The sequence below is a fragment of the Heteronotia binoei genome, chromosome 3, assembly GCF_032191835.1.
Source record: "Heteronotia binoei isolate CCM8104 ecotype False Entrance Well chromosome 3, APGP_CSIRO_Hbin_v1, whole genome shotgun sequence".
In the NCBI taxonomy this organism is placed as follows: domain Eukaryota; kingdom Metazoa; phylum Chordata; class Lepidosauria; order Squamata; family Gekkonidae; genus Heteronotia; species Heteronotia binoei.
This window is the reverse complement of record NC_083225.1, coordinates 60,575,551-60,594,927: the sequence shown is the minus strand read 5'-3', so window position 1 is coordinate 60,594,927 and position 19,377 is coordinate 60,575,551. Positions and strand designations below refer to the sequence as shown.

The window sequence follows — 19,377 nt, the reverse complement described above, 5'->3', positions numbered from 1 at the left end:
AATGTGAAAATAGGAACTATCCTTAGTAACTGTAGGTTTTAGTTTTAGAATAAAAGGAAACAATTCTGTGCAAAACAGGTACAGTTGGCTGCAGCTAGACTGGCTGCTGTATAATATAAACAGAAACAAAACAAAAGACAAAAAAAAAACCAAGGACAAAATGCAGCATTATTAACAACCTAGTCCCAACTAGTCCCAATGTATTTTGAAGAGAATGTTCTTCCTTGGAAGAAAGTAGTCTACATGGTTTGGGAGGGGGAGCTCTATTCAGACTGTATTCTGTCTCTATTCAATTTACTCCAGAATAAAAAATGGTAATAAATGGTGAAATGATTATATCATTCATACTGGTTCAAAGTTTTCATAGGTCCCTATAGTGATATAGATTGTTTATATTAATATTAATTTGTGTTCCTGTAGCAATGGGACTTTTTTAAAACCAGCAAGCCAATAAACTTGTTTTGCATCTATTAATTGGCAATGTTTTTACTTATTTTTTAAAAATATTGTCTTTAGGGAAGTGGCATCAAGGTGTGAACTGTGAACATCGTAATGATCACTGCCATCACCCCTTAAAGCATGGTTTTGATTATTTTTATGGGATGCCCTTTTCAATGATGGCTGACTGTCAAATAACTCAGCCCCCTGAGATGGCTGTGCCTTTGCGGATCAGACTCTGGTCATACACTCAGTGGACTGTCCTTGCTGTGCTGACTCTTATAGCAGCCAAAATGGCCAAGTTGGTACCTCTCAGCTGGAAAACAATCTTCCTTTTTGCTTTCTTTGGCCTCTTATTCTTCGTTTCCTGGTTCTCAAGCTATGGATTCATAAGATACTGGAACTGTGTTATGATGAGAAACTATGAAGTTACAGAGCAGCCAATGAAAGTGGAAAGAGCAACTTCTCTTATGCTGAGGGAGGCCATTTCCTTTATTGAAAGGTAAGAGGCATTTCCTTTACAATTCCATCAAATTATGTGACTGAGAGATGAAAGCACATACAGTGAATAAATGTTAAGTAGTCAATGAACTCAAAATAGCTATTTACAATAGAGGTAGGAGGAAAGGAAGCTGAGGAGACAGGTTTCTATGAGCTGTCTCTACTTCTTTTAAGTTTAAATGGTGGCTTAGACCTCCCCCACGATCCCTTTGGAGTGCTTCTGTTTCAGTAAAAAAATTAAGAATTGTATCATTTCAGAAACGAAGGTTGCCTGATCAACTGAATTCTGACTAAATTATTAATTAAATGTCTTCCTAACTGAAAAATTTGATTAAAATCACTTATCTGAGATTACCTTTTGAAACAACAAAGAGATTGACATATTATGATGATAATGGAAGAAATTTATTGGGTTTCTATAGTGTGGCATACAAACTTGGAGGCAGTTTACACTGCAGTTTTATTCAAAGTTACTCCAGTCTAACTCCAATAAAATTAATGACTTTGTACTAGAATACATCTGCATAGGCTTCCCAATCTCCCGCCAGAGACGAGGGACCACCTGGTTTGCGACCCCTTCCCCCACTCATCAAAAATCTAGAGGCGAGGGACAAAATAGTGGCCATTTTGTGATACTCTAGGATTAGTCTTTATAGAGACAAAGGCTAGAGCAGCATAGGCAGAGTCCTCCAGAGAGCCATGTGCGCTGTTGACTTGGTTCCCCCTAGGGTGTGCTGCTGCGTGGCTTTGATTTCCCCCATAGATTTCCCCTTGATTTCTGTGAGAGGCTGGCTGAGAGGTGGAGGGGGGGAAGAATGTGTGTGCCTGTTTGCGTGTGTGAGAGAGAGGCTGCCTGAAATTTGGGGTGGTGGGAGAAAAGAACATGTGCATCTGTTTGCCTGCCCATGTGTGAGAGAGGCTGCCTGAAAAGGGGGGGGGGATGAGAGAGAAAAGAATGTGTGTGTCTGTTTGCCTGCCTATGAGAGACAGAGGCTGAGAATGAGGTGAGGAGATGGAATGAAAAAGAAGGTGTGTATGTGTTTTATGTTCTGGGGCTGTCCAAGCTATTGCTGGTTCCTGGGGTTGTCCAGGAAGAGAAAGAAAAGAGGGGAAAGTAGAGCTGGAAGCAATCAGCAAGCAGCAGTAAATTCTGCCATGTTTGCCCAGCAGCTGAGCCTTGAGGTAGGTTGCCTGGCTGGCCTATTCTTCAGGAAAGGAAGAGGATTCCCCTGGCAATAAGAAAAGCCAAAGCTGAGTGTGCGTGAACTTAACCTGTTCTTGAGTAATTTTGCTGTGCTCATCAAAGGCTTAATTCCCCCACCCCATAAATTGAAAACAAAACATTGTGCTCCCTCCATTTCCTTTGCAGACTTGGGTTGAAAAAAAATAATAAGGACATGGGAAGGGCTGCTTAACAGTCCTTGACATCTCTAGTTAAAGGTGTTTGATAGAGACATCTTGATTGTTATTATTATTATCAATCAAAATACAGTTAGTATTACTTAGTGCACAGTTCTACTACAAGGAGAACAGTGTTGTTCCAGTTGTGCCCAGTTGCTCTGCTAAGACCCTAGAAGAAACCCAACTGGTCCACCAATTACATTGTTTTGCACAATGTTCTGTGGATGATAGGAGGACTGGACTGCTGGCTCCCATCATGTAGGGCTGCCAGCCTCCAGGTGGGTCCTGGAGATCTCCTGGAATTACAGTTGATCCCCAGATTACAGAGATCAGATTCTCTGGAGAAAATAGTGGCTTTGAACGGTGGACTCTGGCATTATACCTCACTGAGATCCCTGAAGAATTTCTCCAGGAATTTCCCAGCTGAAAGCTGACAACCTTGCCCCCATGTCTCTCTAGAGCAGGGGTCCTCAAACTTTTTAAATAGGGGGCCAGTTCACTGTCCCTCAGACTGTTGGAGGGCCGGACTGCCGTTACTGTACAAGGCCACGGGCCGTCAGTTCTCCGCCTTCTGGATCTCTCTCCCTTCCCCACACCACACACCCCGGCCTGGGAACTCACCTCACCTCGGTATCACTTCACACTATGTCTCCGCCGCCTCAGCCCAGTGCTGGAAGTGTGCGTTGCTAACGCGAGTTTAGGTCAAATGTCACTTCCGGTCTGATTTTGCCATAACCCAGCAGGCCACATAAATGTCCTCAGCGGGCCGCATCTGGCCCGCGGGCCGTAGTTTGAGGACCCCTGCTCTAGAGGCTTCTGATGTTTGCTTTCTTCTGTGCATAACAAAGGGTGGGTGGGTTCGCAGTTAATCTGTCAGGTAGGCTGTCTTCATCTTTTAGCTGGGGTGGTGATATAGAAAGATAATTAACCTTAAAATGTAAAAGGGTGCCTTGTGGTACCTTAAATTTTTATAGACGTTTTATGTAAGAGGTATACAAAGACAGAAAAGAAAAAGCAGGGCCAAGGAGCCATGAAGTGTGGGAAGTACAGGATGGACTATTGTTTTATAATGTTATAGTTCAATCTATAATGTCAACATTCAATCAAATGTTGTAATTGAAATGCTGCATTGTATCTTATATTCTAATACCAATGCCTAATAGCAGGGTGGGTGGGTGGAAGTGTATGAGTGCAAGGTGGTGTGGGGAGAAACATAAGAAGATGAAAAGGCTGCAGTGCATGAGTGGGAGGAAGGCAAATCATTGCTGGCTTGCTGTATCTCCTGGCACAGAAGTGGCCAAACTTCTTAATGTAAGAGCCACATAGAATAAATGTCAGATGTTTGAGAGCTGCAAGACAGGAAAGGAATGAAGAAGGAAAGACAAATAGATGGGGGGGCGGGACTCAGGAGATGGAAAGAAAGCAATTTTAAATACATTCTCCAAGCTGCTGGCTGGCTTGGCTTGAGAAGTGATTTAAAGAGACAAATGGGGCTAACGGGGCAGTGGAGGCTTCAAGAGGTGCACAATATGTGTGAAAGAGCCTCATGTGGCTTCTGAGCTGCAGTTTGGCCACTCCTGTCCTGGCAGATAAGTGTTAACACAAGGAAGCTATTGGCATGAGGAAGGGATTATTCCTTGGTTTATATGTCAACCTGTATTTCTGCTATAGTTCTCTCTTTAAAGAATACAAATGAATGACACATGTGAATGAAGTATAATTGCATTAACAATCTCAGGTATTTATTTTGGAAAATGTTAACAAATATAATGAAGTGATAGGTTTATAACTGTTAGCTATGGTTCATAGCTATTAGTCTCAGGTACAGGTTGCCAAACCACAAGACATAAGAAATTTTTTCTTTGTGTTCAGATAGGTGCATGGCTGTAACTTATCTGCCTGGGTTCGCCTTTGGAGGTGGCTTCTGAGGTAGCAGCTAGTATGATGCATTAGGGGTGCAAGCCTCCTAGTGGGACCTGGGGATCTCCTGGAATTACAGCTCATCTCCAGAATACAGAAGTCAGTTCCACTCGAGAAATTGATACCTTGGAGGGTGAACACTATGGTGTTGTAGCCCACTGAGGTCCTATCCTCCCAGGCTCCATCTCCATGTCTTCAAGAATATTCCAACCTTGAGCTGGCAACTCTACAACCCCCATCCATGACTTCAGAGAAAATTCAAGTTTGGGGGAGTGCCCTGAAAGTGACATCACAGGAGGGGGTGGGTTTGTGGTGCAGTGTGCTGGAAGTGACATCATTGGAAGGGGTGGACTTTGGGAAGTGATATCAATTGACTGTTGACCTGGAAGTAACATCACAGGATGTGACATCACTTTTGTTGTTAAATCCTTGCTCCTGGCTTCACCCCCAAAGTCCCAGATATTTTCTGAGTCAAACTTGGCAACCCTACCTCTGCATAGGATTTTATCATTCATTATCTAGTGTTATTAATAAAGATTCTGCACCATACATTGACAAGCATATCAAAGAATTATATCTAAATAATTTCATTTTACATGGGACTTTTTATTTTATAGAAACAAGCATGGGCCATTTTTCCTCTTCATTTCTTTCTTGCATGTTCACACACCACTGGTTACCACAGAAAATTTCACTGGAAAAAGCAACCATGGATTGTATGGTGATAATGTAGAAGAAATGGACTGGATGATAGGTAAATAACATTTTAACAAGATACACTTTTTACTGAAAGGCTGATGGATATTACTTGAAAGGTCAGTTTAAGGCTAGATTACATGTAAAATTATTCATGGCCTATCTGCTTCCATGTGGTGTTTTCCAGTACAGCCTTCCTCATAATGTCTAGTCCTTCTTTCTGATATCACAAACATAGTTTCTGCTCCACTGTTGATCCCAGTAGAATGTTTTGATTCTACTGAGAAACTGGGTTTTTTACAAGAACAAAACCTCCCTACAAATGCAAAACTAGCATGTTGGAGGAGCTGAAAAGGAGCAGGCTGAACTAGAATATATGGGTGCTTTCACATGGCAACTGTTTGCTAATGGATTTCACTATTCTTACACACTAAAAATCCAATTGCAAAGCACATTATTTAGTGTGTGTAAACACACTTTATTTCTCTGTTGAGCTAGTCTTTTTACTTTACATAATGGAGCATTTAAACTAACTTGCTCTGCTTGCAGCCAGAAATTGTATGATCTATTCTATATATACTACCTCATTCCGCTATATGCATTTGCAGAATGGTTGCTGTATGTTTGGAGAAACTTGGTTTCATTAAGGTTGTCACTAATCTGCTCTCTGAGTCTTCCTTAAATATGAAATAAGTAGCATTAACAGTGAGACAAAGTTGTTCTTCACAAGTGTCTTTGACTAGCTTTACAGAATAGCTATATTTGGAAGGACAGTTTTTAAAAACTTCAGCTGAGAAAAGTGGCTAGATGCACTAGCTCAACAATGCTATTCTGGTGCATTTAATTGTCCAGAATAATTCAAAATGTTACTTTTTTAACTTTCACATGATTAATTAGCATAACTACATTTCTATTAATCTACAGGAAGAATTCTGAATACTCTTGACAATCAAGGTTTGAAAAACAGCACTCTGACTTACTTCACCTCTGACCATGGTGGCCACTTAGAGGCTCAACAAGGAAATGCTCAGCTAGGTGGTTGGAATGGCATATACAAAGGTGAGGATTCTAATTTTCCACTCAAGTATATTTCCTAAAAATGTTTTCAGTGATCTGTTGTTTTCAGTAGCCTGTCTAATGTCATCTTATGCTGGATGTAATTTAAATATCTGGAACATCAAAAGTCAGGTTGATAAAAAGGAAGTGTTTGCAGTCCACAAAATTCTGACACATGCATAGTTTGTATGAAAGAATCCAAAGTAGGGTCTCCAAGTGAAAACAATCAAGTTGACCAGAGCAGGACAGATGAAAAGTTTCAGAGCAAATCAGCAGAATCTGTAGGAACAGCCAACATATTTCAGTCCACAGGCAGGGGTCATTGGCCCTGAAAATGGCTCCTGTCAAGCTCAAAGGGGGCCTCACTAGAGTTTCCAGCTCAAGGTTGGGAAATACCTGGAGATTTGGGAGGTGGAGTCTGGAGAGCGCAGGGTTTAGGGAGGGGAAGGAACTCAGCATGAAACAATGACATAGAGTCCACATCCCAGATCAGTTGCACAAACAGAAGATATCCGAGCCCCACCTGGAGGCTGGCAACCCTAGTTTTAGACACTTACCAGCAGAAACTCACAAGGAGTTGTGAGAGGCAATTCATTTTCCCCTTCCCATGATTTCCTATTTCCTGAAAGCTCTCATAGTCTCTCCCCATTTTTTTGCTTCCTTCTCTCTTTCTAAAGTTGCCAACTAGGCCTAAGCCTGGCCCCAATGAATCCTCCCTCAGAGGCCAAAATAAACCTGGAAAGAACCCTGCCATCCCCATAGGATTGCCAAATCCCTCTGGTGCTGTAGCAGGGGACTTTTCTCACGCACACTTCATTTATTTATTATTTATTTATTACTTCATATTTATATCCCGCCCTCTCCGCAAGCGGACTCAGGGCGGCTTACAATATCATAAAAACAATCAATTCCATAAAAACATATAAAACCATAATACATTTATAGGTTAAAAACTATTACGCTATCTCAGTCTAGTCTGGCGGTATTAGGTTCTGACTATGACCACCAGCTTCTGTAGGATGTCCGGTGGCAGCCCATTTTCAGTCAACCAGAAAAGCCTGCCTAAACAGTTCGGTCTTACAGGCCCTGCGGAACGCCGACAAATCCCGCAGGGCCCTTATAGCTTCTGGGAGGGTGTTCCAGAGTTCTGGTGCTGCCACCGAGAAGGCCCTAGATCTTGTTGCGGATAGCCTGGCTTCTTTTGGGCCAGGGGCGGACAGCAGATTTTTTGTCCCTGATCGCAGTGCTCTCTGGGGGATATATGGGGAAAGGCGGTCCCGTAGATAGGCAGGTCCCTGACCATAAAGGGCTTTAAAGGTTAATACCAACACCTTGAAGCGAACTCGGAACACAACAGGCAACTTACAGTACAGTGACATCACACAACTTCACACTTACAGTACAGTGACATCAACCAGAAGTGATGTCATCTTGCTGGAGACATTATAGGATTCGCGGTAAAAACTCTATGTAGTTTTACCATGAATCCTAAAGCATCCCTGGTGCAACATGCCCAGTGTGATGTCTCTTCTGAGTGACATCATCTTGCAGGGCACGTCACGTGATGATGGGGCCCTTTGGGGGCAGGGATTCCCCCCCAGTGGCCTGCTCCATCCTGGTGGGTTGGGGTTCCCCAAACCAGGGGCTCCCCTGCCCCGGCCGGAGCTTGGCAGCCCTACATCCCCTCTGCATTACATAAGAACACAAGAGAAGCCATGTTGGATCAGGCCAATGGCCCATCCAGTCCAACACTCTGTGCCACACAGTGGCCAAAAAACCCAGGTGCCATAAGGTGCATTTTTTTCTCACAGAAACCCATCCTGGAATACTGTGGTTGCTTAGCAGCAGTCACCAAGAAAATCAGTTGCTTGAAGCTACAGGTGCTCCTTTTCAGGTTTTTAAAACCCTCAGTATTTTTTTTTTAAAAAAAAATTAGATTTCATTTTTCTGCAAACCTGGGGCCTTTTCACAGCTCCAGTCATGAATGTAAGTGTTGTCAGACATAGCCAACTTTGCTATTAGTCTATAGATCAATATTTTGACTTTTTCACATCTTGTTTTTAGGGATCTCATGTGTCATATTTTAATTTTTATTTTATCTAGGGGCTTGGGCCTCTGTAGACTGCTGAAAGGTCCTGGCTATTTTGCTGTCTATGGCTGCAATCAGACACACTAAACATTGCACTTTCAATGCACTTTCCAAATGAATTTTGCCAGTTCACACAGTAAAATACAGTTAGAAAGTGCATTTAAGTTGAATTGAAAGTGCATTATTTAGTGTGTGTGACTGCAGCCTTGGACTGCTTTCCTACAGAGGTTTTGCTTTTGCTTGGCATTCATACTGGAGCATGAGTTTTGAGAGCATCTGGAAAATGTCTAATCCACCAGTGTTCAGATTTTCCTCTACTTTATTTCATTGTTTCTCAATCCTGGCTCAATACAGTCTTTTGAGAAAGAGCATGGTCAAAACAAGCAAATGTACTTTGTGGATGGACAGGTGTTTATTTTTCAGGTGCTTATTTTTCCCACTCACATTAGTGCTATTTTCCTTTCCTTGGACTTCTGTGTCCACAGTCCACCCTCCCCAACATCACTAGAAGGCATTTTCAGGCTTCTTTTTTTTTTAAAAAAGTATTTTCTAATAATGATGTAGCACTGCAGTTACTTTTTTTTATTTCACTGCAAAGGTGATTTCATGGGACTGAGGCAAAGAAGTGTGGAGAGAACTACTTTATGAATGTTCCATTGAGATTGCAAATGCCTCTGTATTAACAATGGCAATGAGCAGGCCCAGCGCTAGGGGTTATTGTGCCCCAGACTGAACCCCATGCCTCGCCCCCCCCCTCAGTGATATATTGAAGCGTGCAAAGTCTGGAAGGCAGCAGGTGTGGGGCGTGAGGAGAGGGGGTGCCTTGTGATGCCCCTATGCCAGGTGGCATCCTAGGTGGCTGCCTACTTGGCCTACTCCCAGGCGCTGGCCCTGGCAATGAGAGCTTCAAAGAGTCATCCCCTTGTGGAAGTATTCTAGTAGCACTAGAAATGTTAACTAAGGATGGGTAATATATCTATATCTGCATAGCCAATATACCCATGTTGTGAGAAAGTTACTATCTTTCCATATTTAACACATTTAACTGAAAAAGGTTCTAAATTCTTTCTTACAGAGTATTAATATAAGATCACACAAAATTCCACCTACTAGATAGGCCCAGTAAACCTCCTTATAAAAACACAAAACTGCAGAAGATATAAAAACAAAACCTTTATAGGTTATAAAGTTGGTCAGTTTATTCAAAGTGCTTCATCTCAGAGAAAAGACTCAAATCTTAATCATTAGTTAAAGACATATATACCTCTGTCACAGTATTCAATATGTCATACAGGTTATGTATTAAAATTTCATCTAGAAGCTTGCAGGAAACAAATTATCAACTTAGGTATAGAGCATGGTCTGTCACTCAGAATTTAGATGGCTAGAGGGTAAAGTATTCTTTAACTTTGCTCAGACATCCTTTAGCAGAATGTGTCTTGCAGTGCTCAGGAAATATCCACATACGCTTGAGCAAAAAAGTCTCAGTAATGTTTTCTGTGACCGGCACTTTTACAGATCAGTTAAGGGATATAATAGTAAATCTGTCAAAACTTTAACTAGCTGAAACATTAGTTTTAGAGGAATAGTCCTGTTTCATGTTATCTTTCCATAAATACCATGAATTAAGGAAAGCTTCCAGTTTTAGTTTCTTCATAATAACAATGTCTGCAAGTATGTATCTTTAGCATGCCATCCCCAGCTAGAGTAAACATGGATTACACAGACATTATTGTGTGCTTGACAGAAACTCCAAATTCAGTATATTATCATCACTTTCTGACAGATACTAGAAAATTCCGAATTTAGATCAAACTCAGGACAGCAGGTCAAGAAATCTCAGGCTTTAATATAAAATATGATATGAATTTATGTTAAAAGGATCTAGATCCTTCAACCATAACATTTTTGAGTTAAGAATATTTCTTGTTTCTGAACTGTATGATTTGGCTGCAGGAGGAAAAGCTATGGGAGGCTGGGAAGGAGGAATCCGTGTCCCTGGATTATTCAGATGGCCAGGAATGCTACCTGAAGGCACGGTTATTGATGAACCTACAAGCTTAATGGACATTTATCCCACACTAGTTCACCTGGCTGGTGGGACAGTACCACAGGACAGGTATAATATTTTTCTGCTTAGAACTTCATCAAAATTCAGGCAAAGGCTGAAGGTAAACACAGACATCAAAACCTGATTGGATCCGCATTTCCAACCACATATGTTGCATACAGTATTCTGGATGTGGTACTCTCAAGCTGTAATTCCATGTACTCTTTTTTTCAGTACAAGTCCCATTGAACTCATTGGGATTTACTTCTGAGGAGATGTATGCATAGGACTGGGCTAAATGAGACACTAAAATAGGCTTGGCTGCTCAGTCCCCCCTTGATTTTTGCTGAGATCCAAAATCCTATATGTACTCTTTGGTGTGTGTTTTCAGAGAACAGTAGATCTGAAACAAAATTGTTCTGCACAAGAATAATGAAACTTGTGTGGCTGGGTTGTTGGATTTCACAGAGAAAAAGAGGAGGACTTTTTTTGCAGATTTGCCTCCTCTTGCTGCAGACTTCTGACCTCCCCCTTCTCCCATGTAGCTGGAGTCCTTTTTCCCCAGCATTTCCTTAGGCATTTTGTGCTCCAGAAGGAAGGGAGAAGGGAGGAAATCCCTTCCAGTTGTGGATACCCAGAGCTACCACATCTACTGGGATTTATTGAACTGGGATAACTTATATGATAAGAGAATAACACTGCTGACAATCTACTGCCCCATAAATTCCCCAGGAGTCCCGTGGTGCAGAGTGGTGAGCTGCAGTACTGCAGTCCAAGCTCTGCTCATGACCTGAGTTCGATCCTGGCAGAAGCCGGCTCAAGGTTGACTCAGTCTTCCATCTTTTCAAGGTCAGTAAATGAGTGTCCAACTTGCTAAGGGTAAAGTGTAGATGACTAGGGAAGGCAACCGCAAACCACCCCATAACAAAAAGTCTGCCAAGAAAACATGGGTCAGTAATGACTCAGTGCTTAAACAAGGGATTCTACCTACCTACCAATTCCCCAAGGACCCCTATAGTGCTTTATTCTTAAAAATCTAAAATAATAAAGCCCTGTACACTTCAATTTGCTCTCAGCATATTACAAATGACAGTTTGTATATTAATTCAGAGTTCTGAATGCAGAACTAATCTGAAGATGTGATCTGACTGTCTTTCTCTTGGTTGCTTCAGGGTAATCGATGGTCGAAATCTGATCCCTTTGCTGCAGGGATCTGTGCAACGCTCAGAGCATGAATTCATGTTTCACTATTGTGGGGCGTATTTACATGCAGCACGGTGGCACCACAAGGAAAGTAAGTGTAAAGACTTTTCTCAAACAATCAATATCACTAAAATTTGGGGTAAAAACCACCACAACAAATTGATGGCTTCCCTGTCAAAATCCCAGTCTTCTCTGGATGTTGTAATGGTAGGGTTGCTAGCTTTGAGTTGAGAAATACCTGGAGGTTTGGAGGGTGGATCCTGAGGCCATTTTCTCTAGAGGAACCGATCTCTGTTGCCTGGAGTTTAATAGCAGGAGATCTCCAGCCACCACCTGGCTGGCAACCTATTATTATTATTATATTATTATTTATTACAACCTATTATAACTATTAAACTTGGACTAGGGAAATTTGAGTTACAAAAATCCTGGTTTCAGCCATGAAGAGCAACCTTGTATCTCTAATTTTCTCGTAAAGCTGTTGTCCACCCTGACTTTTTTCTTAAAAAAAAATGTGGATGGGATACCAATATCTGAAAGAATAAATAGACCTATAAAACAATTAATAGCGTTATACTGGAAAGGGAATAATCACTTCTAGATAGCATATTTCCATATCTGAAGACTGTTGATGTAGTGACTGATCTTGAGAAATCTTCAGTATTTGAAGTTCTGACTTACTTTCTGCTAATTCAGTTTACGTGTAGGTTTACAGTGGTGTCTGAGGGTTGGTATCATTCTGGTTGGGGGAGGCCAAGACACAGGCATATCTCCAAGGTATGCCAGTGTACCAGATAGTCAGCTTCCTGCATGCTTTTGCACCCCCCCTTTGCTGTAAATCACATGTTCAGCTGTATATGCATTGAGTATATGCATCGAGCCTTTGGTGCGAGCCAAAGGGCGAGAGCTAAAGGGCTCTTGGCCTGTGGCTCTTTGCCTGGGGGCTTCCTAAGGACCAGGAACCCAGATCCCTGATTTCCTTGTTCTCCCAATAAGGTAAGTTGACCTTCCAGAAGGGGAGCCACGTAAACAACAGCATTTAAAGAGGACTGTATATTTAATATATATATCATGAAGGCAGAATGCCAGCAGGGGGGTGGGGGCTTTCCAGTGTTTTGCACTGAGTGTCACATGTATGACTATCTGCCCACAGGACAGAAGTCTTGGGTGTGTGCTCGATGCAAGGAGCTCCTGGTCCTCAGGGAATGAGTTCGTACCCTTGAGGCCGAGGTGACTGCCCTGGAGAAGCAGAGACGGTCAGTTAGGCAATTGGGGAAGACTCTCGGGGGCGTATTAGATGAGCCCCACTCTGAATGTGGCAGCCCCCTTGCTGCCAGAGAGCGTGAGGGTCGAGAGGGAACAGGGCACCTTGCTGAGGATAAGGGGAATGCGCCCTCAGAAGGGACCTCTTCTTCGGTTGGTGAGCAGGTATCCTTTCGCGCCAAGGAACCATCCCTGGGCAGGGGGAGAGGGGGGGTCTTGGTAGTTGGTGATTCGATCCTTAGGCAAGTAGACAGCTGGGTGGCAAAACCGCGTATTGACCGTATGGTGACTTGCCTGCCTGGTGCGAAGGTAGCGGACATTACGCATGTAGTAGATAGGCTGATAGACAGTGCTGGGGAGGAGCCTGTGGTCATGGTGCATGTTGGCACCAACGATGTGGGGAAATGCAGTCATGAGGTCCTGGAGGAGAAATTTAGGCTGCTAGGTGGGAGACTTAAGGCCAGGACCTCCAAGGTGGCCTTCTCGGAAGTGCTACCTGTTCCACGTGCAGGGCAGGAGAGACAGGCGCAAATTAGAAGTCTCAATGTGTGGATGAGACGATGGTGTAAGGAGGAAGGGTTTAAGTTTGTTAGGCACTGGGATGCTTTCTGGAACAAGCCGGAGCTGTACAAAAGAGACGGTCTCCACTTGTCTCCGGATGGAACCAGGCTGCTGGCGCTTAAAATCAAAAAGGTGGCAGAGCAGTTTTTAAACTAAATCTTGGGGGAAAGCCGACAGGAGATGGAATGTCTCTGGTTCGGGAGGACTCGTCTCAAAGAGATAAAGGGTTGGCTTCTATTTTTCTACCGAGTAACGGATCAGAGTTGTCCACTGTGATGGTGACAAACAGTATGGACTGTCTGCTAGAGTCTCGAGGCGGCAGGAGAGAGGTGGCGGGCCTAGCTTGCTTGGGAAATTATAAATGTTTGTATGCAAATGCTAGAAGTGTCCGAAGTAAAATTGGTGAATTGGAATGTTTAGTGTTGGGAGAAAACATAGACATTGTGGGAATTTCAGAAACTTGGTGGAATGAGGAGAATCAGTGGGACACGGTGATTCCTGGATATAAGTTATATCGGAAGGATAGGGAGGGAAGGGTTGGAGGTGGGGTGGCTCTGTATGTCAGAGAGGATATACGGTCCAGTAAGACTGAGGTCAGAGAATTAGATTCCCTTTTAGAAATGCTTTGGGTTGAAATAGAGGGCCCAAAAGGAAATTTAACTATGGGAGTTTGTTATCGCCCACCAAATCAAAAGAGAGAGGACGATTATAATATGATGGAGGGATTAAAGATAGCGGCTAAACGTAAAAACTGTGTTGTAATAGGTGATTTTAACTACCCGCAGATTGATTGGGTCAATATGTGTTCTGGTCGAGAGAAAGAGATTGAGTTTCTTGATGCTCTCAATGACTGTGCTATGGAGCAGATGGTCTCAGAACCTACCAGGGGTGGGGCGATCCTGGATCTGGTCCTAAGTAATGCCCAAGACTTGGTGAGAGACGTAAAAGTGATTGCGCCGCTTGGGAACAGTGACCATAATGTTATTGATTTCACCATTTGTATAAATAGGGAGTTGCCCAAAAAGACCGCCACAACCACATTTAACTTTAAAAGGGGTAAATTCTCTGAGATGAGGAGGCATGTGAGGAGGAAACTGAAAGGAAAGGTAAATACGGTGAAAACCCTTGGGGAAGCTTGGAGACTATTTAAAACTATAATCCTAGAAGCTCAGATAAAATACATACCACAAGTTAGGAAAGGCACAAACAGGTATAAGAAGAGGCCAGCATGGTTAACAAACAAAGTAATGGAAGCTGTAAAAGGTAAGAAGGACTCCTTTAAGCGGTGGAAAACCAGTCCAAGTGAGATTAATAAAAGGGAACACAGGCAGTGGCAAATCAAATGCAAGACTGTGATCAGGCAGGCAAAAAGGGACTATGAGGAGCATATTGCAAAAAACATAAAGACCAACAATAAAACTTTCTTCAAATATATTAGAAGTAGGAAACCAGCCAGGGAAGCAGTGGGGCCCTTGGATGACCATGGGGTAAAAGGATTACTGAAGGAGGATGGGGAAATGGCTGAGAAGCTGAATGCATTTTTTGCCTCCGTCTTCACCGTGGAAGATGAGAAGTGTTTGCCCGCCCCAGAACCACTAATATTGGAAGGGGTGTTGAAAGACCTGAGTCAGATTGAGGTGACAAAAGAGGAGGTCCTACAACTAATAGACAAATTAAAAACTAATAAGTCACCGGGTCCGGATGGCATACATCCGAGAGTTCTGAAAGAACTCAAAGTTGAACTTGTGGATCTTCTAACAAAAATCTGTAATCTTTCATTGAAATCTGCCTCCGTTCCTGAGGACTGGAAGGTAGCAAATGTCACCCCCATCTTTAAAAAGGGTTCCAGAGGAGATCCGGGAAATTACAGGCCAGCCAGTCTGACTTCAATACTGGGAAAGTTGGTAGAAACCATTATCAAGGACAGAATGAGTAGGCACATTGATGAACACGGGTTATTGAGGAAGACTCAGCATGGGTTCTGCAAGGGAAGATCTTGCCTCACTAACCTGTTACATTTCTTTGAGGGGGTGAACAAACATGTGGACAAAGGAGACCCGATAGATGTTGTTTACCTTGACTTCCAGAAAGCTTTTGATAAAGTTCCTCATTAAAGGCTCCTTAGAAAGCTTGAGAGTCATGGAGTAAAAGGACAGGTCCTCTTGTGGATCAAAAACTGGCTGAGTAATAGGAAGCAGAGAGTGAGTATAAATGGGCAGTCTTCGCAGTGGAGGACGGTAAGCAGTGGGGTGCCGCAGGGCTCGGTACTGGGTCCCATCCTCTTTAACTTGTTCATAAATGATTTAGAGTTGGGAGTGAGCAGTGAAGTGGCCAAATTTGCGGATGACACTAAATTGTTCAGGGTGGTGAGAACCAGAGAGGATTGTGAGGAACTCCAAAGGGATCTGTTGAGGCTGGGTGAGTGGGCGTCAATGTGGCAGATGCGGTTCAATGTGGCCAAGTGCAAAGTAATGCACATTGGGGCCAAGAATCCCAGCTACAAATACAAGTTGATGGGGTGTAAACTGGCAGAGACAGACCAAGAGAGAGATCTTGGGGTCATGGTAGATAATTCACTGAAAATGTCAAGACAGTGTGCGTTTGCAATAAAAAAGGCCAACGCCATGCTGGGAATTATTAGGAAGGGAATTGAAAACAAATCAGCCAGTATCATAATGCCTCTGTATAAATCGATGGTGCGGTCTCATTTGGAGTACTGTGTGCAGTTCTGGTCGCCGCACCTCAAAAAGGATATTATAGCATTGGAGAAAGTTCAAAAAAGGGCAACTAAAATGATTAAAGGGCTGGAACACCTTCCCTATGAAGAAAGGTTGAAACGCTTAGGGCTCTTTAGCTTGGAGAAACGTCGACTGAGGGGTGACATGATAGAAGTTTACAAGATAATGCATGGGATGGAGAAAGTAGAGAAAGAAGTACTTTTCTCCCTTTCTCACAATACAAGAACTCGTGGGCATTCGATGAAATTGCTGAGCAGACAGGTTAAAACGGATAAAAGGAAGTACTTCTTCACCTAAAGGGTGATTAACATGTGGAATTCACTGCCACAGGTGGACTGGATGGGCCATTGGCCTGATCTAACATGGCTTCTCTTATGTTCTTATGAATATAAAGTTAGGATATAAAGTAAGAACTATTCAACTATGTATCTCAAAGATACCTGCCATCCCCAGTAAAAAAAACACAACAGAATTGAATCATGAATATGTAGAAAACCACAGAATAGATGTGCATAATGTTGGTTACTTCAGTGTTGTTCTGCAGCCTGTCTTAGGGAAAACTGTTGGCATAGCTGCATTCATAGAAGATAGAACTGTAGCTTTAAACATCTACTAGAATGTTGATAGGATCACTCACTAAATGGACTAAGCTGTTTTGTTCCTTCTCTTTAGTCAATTCCAGCAGGAGTGGGTCTACATGTTAAAAGTTTTGTGTTGCACATATAATGAAAAATGACAGCCCCAAAAACAAGATCTGCTTTCTTGCTATGCATAGCATCAAGCTTCAATTTGCATTTTAATCATATGAATTTTTTCTTGCCAGGTGGAAATGTTTGGAAAGCCCATTATGTGACACCAGTTTTTCAACCAGAAGGGGCTGGAGGTTGTTATGAACTCAGATTTTGCCCATGTTCTGGAGAAGGCGTAACTCACCATGATCCGCCTTTGCTGTTTGACCTCTCTCGAGACCCTTCAGAGACTATGCCTCTGTCACCAGACACTGAGCTACTGTTCTATGCTGTTCTCAGAAGAATAGACAAAGCTATAGATGACCATCGCAGGACACTCTCTCCTGTCCCACAGCAGCTCTCTGTATACAACCTTCTGTGGAAACCATGGCTGCAGCCATGCTGTGGGATGTTTCCATTCTGCTGGTGTGACAAAGAAAATGATGCTAACTTATAAAATGAACAGTTGTTTTTCGTGGTTAATTTATTACTTCAGGTAGTTTATGGAAGGAAAACTCCGCACCTCTAAAACATTAAAAAATATATATTTAGTTAGAATATATTACTGAACTAGTTGGTGTTCTCTATTCGATAGGGTAGGAGGCTTCAATGTGATTTGGGAATCCTGTCAGGCAGTGTCTTCCCCACTTAATTCTCTCATCATACCTGCCAAGACATCAGAACCAAGTAATATTATATGACATCAGGGTGCCAAATAAATTGTTGAAATATAAATAATAAATATGTTCCTCATGCTCCTCTACATTCTCTGCTGGAGGAGGTAAAAAGAACCAGTTCAGCCTATAGGAAGAATTTCACCCTTCTCAGCTATAGAATAGTTCTGTGGCAGTCCTGTGACCAAACGTATGCATTGTGTATTTGGGGGTATATCCGTTACCCAAACTAAATTCCAATGTTACAAAATGGCCTTCCTTTTTTATTTTTGTGGTGACAGAAGCCATTGTGGTTCACAGTAACCAAACATTGACAGCCTGAAAACATACTTTCACAAGAAGTCAAAAAGAATTGCTTTTTTTAAAAAATTGGGGGTATTTTTGTACTCCAAGAACATATCTCTTTATGCACCTTTAAGACCAACGAAGTTTTATTTAGAATGTAAACTTTCGTGTGCATGCACACTTCATCAGACGATGAAATGGGGTACAGTGAGCAGAGTTACTTATAGCTGGTAGGCAGTGGTTAAGCATGCAAAATAATACCAAGTTATTATGGCAAAATAGTACCAAGTTAGAATCTATTTTGCATGCTTAACCGCTGCCCACCAGCTATATGTAACTCTGTTCACTGTACCCCATTTCATTATCTAATGAAGTGTGCATGCACATGAAAGCTTACATTCTGAATAAAACTAAAGACCAGCAAGATTTCTAGTGTATAAGCGTTTGAGACTTATAATTTAGTGTAATACTAAAACATTTTTACAGGGTAAACCCTATTGAATAGATCTGATTAAGATTCTGAGTTTCAAATTCTGTTTGGATTGCTCTTGAGCTCCAACAACATGGTAGTTTGAAAGTTTTGCAACAGTTTATTCTTCCAACCTGCTTCCAGTCTTAGGATGCTGTGAACAGCTGAAATTACTAGCTGTCTAGCATAGGGTTGTTGCCCAAATCTGCGTTGGGAAATACCTGGAGATTTGGGGGTAGAACTGTGGAAAGTAGAGTTTAGGGAACTCAGCATTGTGTCCTTAATGCAAGGCATCAAAATAACAAGACATCACAATTTCAAACAGGAACACAGTTTAACAAGTCCAGTTTTTTCTCCATCTGGAGCTGCAGTGACAAGAACTTCTTTCTCCATCTTCCTACCCATATGAAGTCCTAGAGTGGCTCCCAGCAGTTTAAAACACCGGCCCAGTTTAAAGGAACAGGGTTATCAAAACACCACTCAGCTAGGATGAGATGCCATAGAACAGGGGTGGCCAAACTTGCTTAATGTAAGAGCCACATAAACAGATGTTTGAGAGCTGTAAGACATGAAAGCAGGAAGGAAAGAAACAAGCAAAACAAATAGATGGGGGAGGAGAGCTGGAAAGAAAGCAACTTTAAATGCATTCTTCAAGCTGCTGGTTTACTTGGCTTAGAGAAGTGATTTAAAGAGAGCAATACCTTCTCCAAGTCTGCTGATAGGGCAGTGGGGGCTTCAAGAGCCACTGTTTGACCACCCCTGCCATAGAATCTGCCCTCAAAAGCTGCCATTTCCTCCAGGGGAATTTATCTATTTACTCTAGAAATCAGTTGTAATTCTGGGAAAACTCTGCACCTCACTTGGAGGTTGGCATCCCTTTTCTACCATTCAGATTTTTGAAATATAAACTAAACAAAGATCATTGCTACTAGATCACTCATTTTTCATCAAGATTTCTATCCAGCCATTCATATTTACTCAGATTTTGGATCTGTCCAATATGGCCAATATTTTGTCCAATATGGCCAGTGTGTTTAACCAACACCCGTTAATAACATTAATTCATACTCAGCATGGGAGACAGATGAATTACTACTACATTTTTCTCCAAAGGGGAACTGTCATTGCTTCTATTCCAGTAGCCTTTGGTACAACCAGAGATCTTTTCTGTACTCTGCATGGTCTAACCTGTAGTGATTGTTCTAATTTAGTGACACATCCTTATCGGAACTTGAAGGATGGGAGTTTCTAGAGAATACCTGCTGGATAGGATGGAGGAGCTTCAGGAAATAGGACAGAGCAGTC

General features: G+C 42.3%; 1 protein-coding gene across 1 annotated transcript in view; it reads left to right on the top strand.

Moving 5' to 3' along the window:
* Positions 1-17,107, top strand: part of LOC132568279 (arylsulfatase H-like) — a 30,627-nt gene extending 13,520 nt beyond the window's left edge. Inside the window, exons 6-11 of the mRNA XM_060233918.1 lie at positions 517-940; positions 4,878-5,014; positions 5,881-6,015; positions 10,058-10,220; positions 11,324-11,445; positions 16,740-17,107. Of these exons, the coding sequence (XP_060089901.1) occupies positions 517-940; positions 4,878-5,014; positions 5,881-6,015; positions 10,058-10,220; positions 11,324-11,445; positions 16,740-17,101 (1,343 nt within the window). The 3' untranslated portion in view covers positions 17,102-17,107. The remainder of the gene's footprint in view (positions 1-516; positions 941-4,877; positions 5,015-5,880; positions 6,016-10,057; positions 10,221-11,323; positions 11,446-16,739) is intronic.
* Positions 17,108-19,377: the final 2,270 nt, after the last annotated feature.